This window comes from Gossypium hirsutum, chromosome A10 (genome assembly GCF_007990345.1).
Source record: "Gossypium hirsutum isolate 1008001.06 chromosome A10, Gossypium_hirsutum_v2.1, whole genome shotgun sequence".
Taxonomy (NCBI): Eukaryota; Viridiplantae; Streptophyta; class Magnoliopsida; order Malvales; family Malvaceae; genus Gossypium; species Gossypium hirsutum.
The window spans coordinates 3,251,618-3,257,982 of record NC_053433.1 but is presented as its reverse complement, the minus strand read 5'-3'; the positions used below and the strand labels follow the sequence as shown (position 1 = coordinate 3,257,982).

The 6,365-nt window shown below is 32.7% G+C and overlaps 1 protein-coding gene across 1 annotated transcript; it reads left to right on the top strand.

Annotated features, from left to right (window-relative positions):
• The first annotated feature begins 4,303 nt into the window (after positions 1-4,303).
• Positions 4,304-5,547, top strand: LOC107925104 (uncharacterized). The gene is made up of 3 exons (XM_016855672.2): positions 4,304-4,496; positions 4,605-4,721; positions 5,136-5,547. Exons 1-3 carry the CDS (start codon positions 4,419-4,421, stop codon positions 5,409-5,411), a joined length of 471 nt encoding a protein of 156 aa, XP_016711161.1. The 5' UTR covers positions 4,304-4,418; the 3' UTR covers positions 5,412-5,547.
• Positions 5,548-6,365: the final 818 nt, after the last annotated feature.

Below are 6,365 nucleotides of genomic sequence, written 5' to 3'. Positions count from 1 at the left end.
TTTATTCCTTACCCCCCAAATGTCTGAAATTTGATCTCATGACAGCAAAAAAAAGTACTACATTGCATGTAAATACATGGTTGGGTTTAAAAATTGTTATAAGTTTTTTAATAAAACACATGTTAATTATGTTTCAAATTTATATGCGTTAATTGGAGTGGTTGATGAGTTCGAAATGTTTATAAATATTTGTGAAAAGTGAAATTCATTGCATTAACCTGTGAAATATATCGACCAAAAACACCATTAGTATGTCATGTAATAAGTTGGTAAAGTTGCTAGAGCTTAATTTCAGGATATATAGTTTATATGTGTGGCTAGAATTGTACAAGATTGGTTATGCATATAATACACCATTAGGCATGGGTTGTGCAACCACATCGAGGAAGATAGGTTGGCATCTAGCCACTGAACCGGTTCAATCATGGGAATTGATAGACAATGAAACGTAACAAGGATATGACTCCAAATCTGTGATAGTGACATGGAAATCCCAGAACAAATGCTGAATACTCTCCTCTAGATTAGAGCATAATGGGCACTGATCAAGTACAGCTAAGCCTCTTCGGCTCAGAACCTGATTCATGGGAGAGATTTCAACCCACATTTCCACAGAAAGACTTTCAATTTAGAAGGAAGTTTGGCTTTCCATACAGTCGTCCAGAGCTCCTTATCGTTGTTGGAATTTATAGGGGGAGAGTCGAGGGCAAGAGACTTAGCAGTGGATAAAGAGAAAACGCCCAATTTAAAGGGACTCCAACAAAAAGAATCTTAACAAGAAGCGGGTCCGAGATATAGGGGTACTCAAAAAGGAGTCCAAAAATTCCCGGGGGGTTGCATAGAGACGCAAGAGGGGCCTTATGCAACCCGACCCTCTCTCACCTGCTCAAAGGTTCAAGTGCTTTCCAAAGATCTCAAGGGCCCTTGGACAAAACTTCTCAAGGTCCAAGCCCAGACCAGTTATCATTCCAGAAGTTAACAATCGTGCCATCCCGTACCACCCATCTCATACCAGCTTCCAGCAGAAGACTAACCTTTCTAAGCGAGCTCCAGATAAAGGACGTATTAGTCAAGCGAAGGGGGTTACGAGGGGTACTTGGCGACAAGCGTTTTCGCCCAGAGATTATCCTTCTCGTGGATGAATTGCCACCCCAACTTAACAAGAAGGGCTTGGTTTTTTGGTTTAGCAGGAGTGTCAATTCCCCGTTCAGCCTTGGGAAGTGTAACAGTTTCCCACCTAACCAGATGCATTTTCTTTGAATGCTCACTGCCACCTCATAAAAAATTTCTATTAATAAGATCCAGTTTGCTGAGTATGCCTCTGCGAAGCATGCGACATTACATAAAGTAATTAGGGATGGTAGCAGCTGTGGACTGAATAAGTACAAGTCTGCTAGCCGGGAACTCTATAGTTATAAACACATTAGATATATATCAAAATAATCCTAACTATAGATATAGCCAAAGGAAATTTTTTTAATTGTACACTCGTAACGTTGCTCAGCAAAACCCTGCCAAGATGTTTACCTAGCCAAAGAACCTCATCAAGCAAGCAAACCCCAACAAGAGAACAAATATTGGCCTCCATCTATACACCACATAAGTCAATTGTCATGCAGACTAGAAGGCCCTGAGAAGACAACATGTAACTCGTTGATGATGTCCAAATACAAACACAAAAGCCCACAATGACTTAAACTTCTAAACTTCCACACACAAACACTTGACATTGAGTATATGTAAAGAGTACTAGGAGAACATTCCCCAAAGAACCCAAGATTTCTTGTAATCTCTAAATGAGTTTTCGCGCAAACACTATGTGAACTGTCGTAATCCTGTCGTATTGTATCAACAAATTTCAAGAATGAGCACCAAATAAAAGATTAAGTAAAGGTTTTAGGCTTCTTAGCCCCTTGTTTTGGCTAAACAACTGTTATTAATCAGCTCACGTGCCTCCTTATTCAACAAGATAATAGAGAAAAACATCTTCAACATCTAGACCAAAAAAAGCAAATTGCTAGGAAGATGCACAAACAAAAACAAGTCTAGGAAGATGCACAAACAAAAACAAGTGCAAAGTAGGGTTTCAAGATAATAATAATAATAATAAATCGTATATTCATATTTTTATCCATTTTTAATACATTAATGAACAAACAAAAAAACTAATAAAGAGTGATTTAAGGAGTGGGATGCAAGTGAACTGCAAAGCTATGGAGCTGCTAAAATCCAAGGGTGAATTCCCTTTTCACCTTTCATCTGTAAATGGCTGCTTTCTTTTTCTGCATGCTTGTGAATGAAATGATTAAACAAATTGGGAAGCAGACAAAAGCGTTGTTGCCATTGATAAAAGGCAAATGTACACTGTCATAAACCTGGTCTCTTTTTATTTTTTCTTGGAACATTGCTCTACTACCGCTCACTGTTTTCGTATCCAAATTCCGACGGTTTTATTTTGCTATGATATTATCAAAAAATTCTTGGCCCCTTTTCACAATCTTTTATATTTGTTAAATTGAAATGAAAATATCTATCAATGTGGGAAACCAGATGTAAGCCAAAATAGCTTATTATTATCTTTAGCCTTGATTAGTGGATATGCTTTTTTTATCTACTTTTCTTATTAATTAAACTCAAAAAAGTGAGCAAGAATTTGCAGAGAACTAGGCTATGGATAATCCACTAGTTGGTGTGTCACTGTGTAAATCTGTATATGACATTGCTTTGTTCCTTTTTTTTAAAGTCATTTTATATAAAACATTTCTAGTGTTGTTGGTGAAAATAATTGAAACCCAGAAAAGCTTTAGACAGCATGATCTTTTAGAGGGTGATATGATCAACTCTTCACTACCATTAACATACCTATTTGGTATTTAAATTTGTTTTCAATGTTTAATTTAGTATTTGAGTTTTTATTGTTTTAATTTGGTGCATTAGTATGACTTCAGTTTTTATTTTAGTACTTGAAATTTTCTTCATCTTAGTAAAGTATCTGAGTTTGGCTAATCTTCAATTCTGGTGCAGGAGCTTTTTGCCCGTTAAATACCTATTTTTTATGGTTAATATATCATTTGACACCTGGGTTTGTTTTTAATGTTCAATTTAGTAACAATGTTTTTTTGTCCCAATTTGATACTTAAGTTTTGTTTTGATGTTCAATTTATTACCCAGATCAAATAGTCTTATGTGGCCCAATGAATATTAGACAAGTGTGTTCTAGTAAAGAAAACATAAGTATTTAATTGAGACAAAAAACTCAAATATCAAATTTAAAAAACTTATGTACCAAAGTAAATATTGAAGCTAGGCTCAAGTACCATATTGGGACAAAAAAACTTAAATACTAAATTGAACATTAAAAGCAAACCCAAGTATCAAATAGCATATTAAGTTATTAACCCTTTTTTTTTAGAACATGCGTATCAATCATTTGTATCGTTTATTAGGTCACATGATACCATTTGCTCTAGGTATCAAAGTGAATATTGAAATTTAACTTAGGTACTAAATTAGAATAATAAAAAATGAAGTACCAAATTAAACATCGAAAGCAAATATAGATACCAAATAGTATTTAACCCTTCTTTTTATTAGAGCCATTAATTTACATGATACCATTTGCTCTAAATACTAAATTTAGCACTCAAGCCAAACTCAATTATAAAAAATTAACATTAAAACCAAACTTAAACCAAATGATGTATTAACGCAATAAACTATAAAGAATAAAAACAGAAGTGAGAGTGTCAGAGAGCATGTGACCTACCTACAAAGCCACAACTGGGCTAACCAAGCAATGGCAAAGCCGAAGTGTATAGGTTGCATGCTCGGAACTAGCAAAGAAATAAGCCTATCAGAAAAGACCCTTGAAGACTGTGAAAAAACATGGCTCGACCAACATGGCCATGGCATAGATGTATACAAACATTGACTGACTGAGTGCCCCCTATTCTTTTGATTGATTGCCTCAAAAAAATCATCTGCGACTGAAATTCCCACATCTCTTCCCATGCAAATAATGCTAAGAACAAAGAATATGACAACCTAATAATCCATTTTATCCATCATTTTAGCATTTGTTGTTAGCCACCCCAAAAGTGGCCCTGGCCACTGTTTCTCACATTGTCCATACTTCATTGTCACTGAATACCCTTTAATTATTACTGTTAATTAATGAAAACTTTTTTTTTTGTCTCTTATAAATGTCTTAAAAATTTTGCCCTTAACCACTTCCAACCAATCTATCTTATCACATGTTCATATCTAAATTTAAAGTATAGATGACAATCATTCTATCAAACCATCAAAATTAGCAACCAAAATATTGGATTCCAAGACATACCCTTTTTTCCTCTCTCTTCCTATAAAAAACTAAGACATTGCATTCAAATCTTTCTACATTTTTACATTGAAAAAAGATGGCTACTAAGCTGCAAAGAAGAACAGCATCTCTTAGAAAGCTTCACCTTCTGCAAACTCTCAACAAACCCAAATCTGTAATTACTGAAAATAATTTTCTTTCTTTCTTTCTTTTTTGGTTTCAATAAACTTAACAGCTTCACTTAATACCCTAGTTGTTTTGTTTCTTTTTTTTTTTTGGAAAGGTTAAAAGGAGTTGCAGTATCATAAATGTTCTTCTCCATTTTTACAAGCTCAAAGTCAAGTTGGAAGAGATACAAAGAGAATACCAAAACCTATTGAAGAACATGCGAATCCCACAGGTAATAATAACATGCTTAGTTTTATATACTTTTCATCTTTACATTTTTTGGTAAAAGTGTCATGGAGGCCCCTACACTAAGAGTCAGATTTTATTTTGCCCCCTTCATAAAAAAGTGCGCAAATTAGTCCTCTGTTAAAAATTTTATTTATTTCTACTGTTAAAAATTAGTGTGGCTACCTCATTCTTACGTATAAGGACCAGTTTTTAACAGTAGAGATGGATAAATTTTTTAATAGAATGATTAATTTACTCTTTGATATAATGTACAGGGACTAATTTGTCCATTTTTTAATAAGTAAAACAAAATACAGTTCAATTTTTAGTATAAGAGCCTCAATAGTACTTTTACCAAATATTTTTTTATATTTAAGTACAAAATTTTCAATATATATTCATGGGAAAGCTTAAACAGGAGGTGAAGGTGGAGAAGATTAATGGAGAACAATTTGTGCTTAAAGTGGCTTGCAACAAAGGAGGGGACAAGTTGGTGTCAATATTAGAGGTATTTGATGAACTGGGTCTTAATGTTGTTCAAGCTAGAGTGTCTTGCAGACATTTCTTTTCCATGGAAGCCATTATTGGTGTAGGTCAAGACCAGAAAACAAGTGATATGAAAGATATTACTGATGCTGTTCTTAAGGCCATTGATGAAAAGCAAAGTGGGGAGCAGGAGATGCTTGTAACATAGGACTTATTTGATTAATATTCTAATGTGTTAGAAATGTTTTTTTTTTATTCTATTGTATCTAATTAGCCTTTGCTAGTTTCACAATAGTTTCATTTTAATCCTGTAAAAGGTTCTGAATATGAGAAGATATTTAAGAAATCAAGTATGATATTCGTTTTTGTATTAAAAAAAATAATAGGAAAATGAGAAAATTCTATTAAAATTTAATAAAATGAGAAGATATCTAACGAATCAAGTGCGATTTTCGTTTTTTCATTAAAAAATTAGTAAATTTCACCATAAATCCTTAAACTATGACTCATATTTTAAATTGATTCTTAAATTTTAAATGTTTTAATTACATCTCTAAACTATTAAGATTACAACAATTATGTCCTTCCGTTACTGAAACTGTTAACTTTACTTTTAAGTAATAGATCCTATCTTATGTGGCATAACTGCATAAGATATAATTTGTCACTTAACTGATTAAATTAATAGTTTTAGTAATGGAAGAATTTATCGATATAATCTTGGGTGAAAGCCAAGTATCCTAACCACTGGACGACAATGGATTATTATTAAAGAAATCCAATTGTACTTATTTCTTTTAATTATTGTTTATCCTACTATGAGATCCTTTTCAAGCCTGCTCTATTTACAGACCGAGCTACCTCCCTAAGCTCGAAATCTCACATGAACTTTGGTGGAATTTGGACAAAATTATTATACCTAAAAAAAAATTTAGCAAAAAAAAAAAAAGAAAGCTCACTTTATAATATGTTGAGTCTGAACTCAAACATCTGAGTTCAACCAAATTTATTCTTAATCATGTAATATGTTTTTTTTTAATATTTTTACATCATATAAAAATTAAATTAATAATATATAACACTAAAATGTAAACATTAAAATATATATTTATTAAATTATCACATACTAAATTAATTAAAATAACATAAATTTTTGTAATTA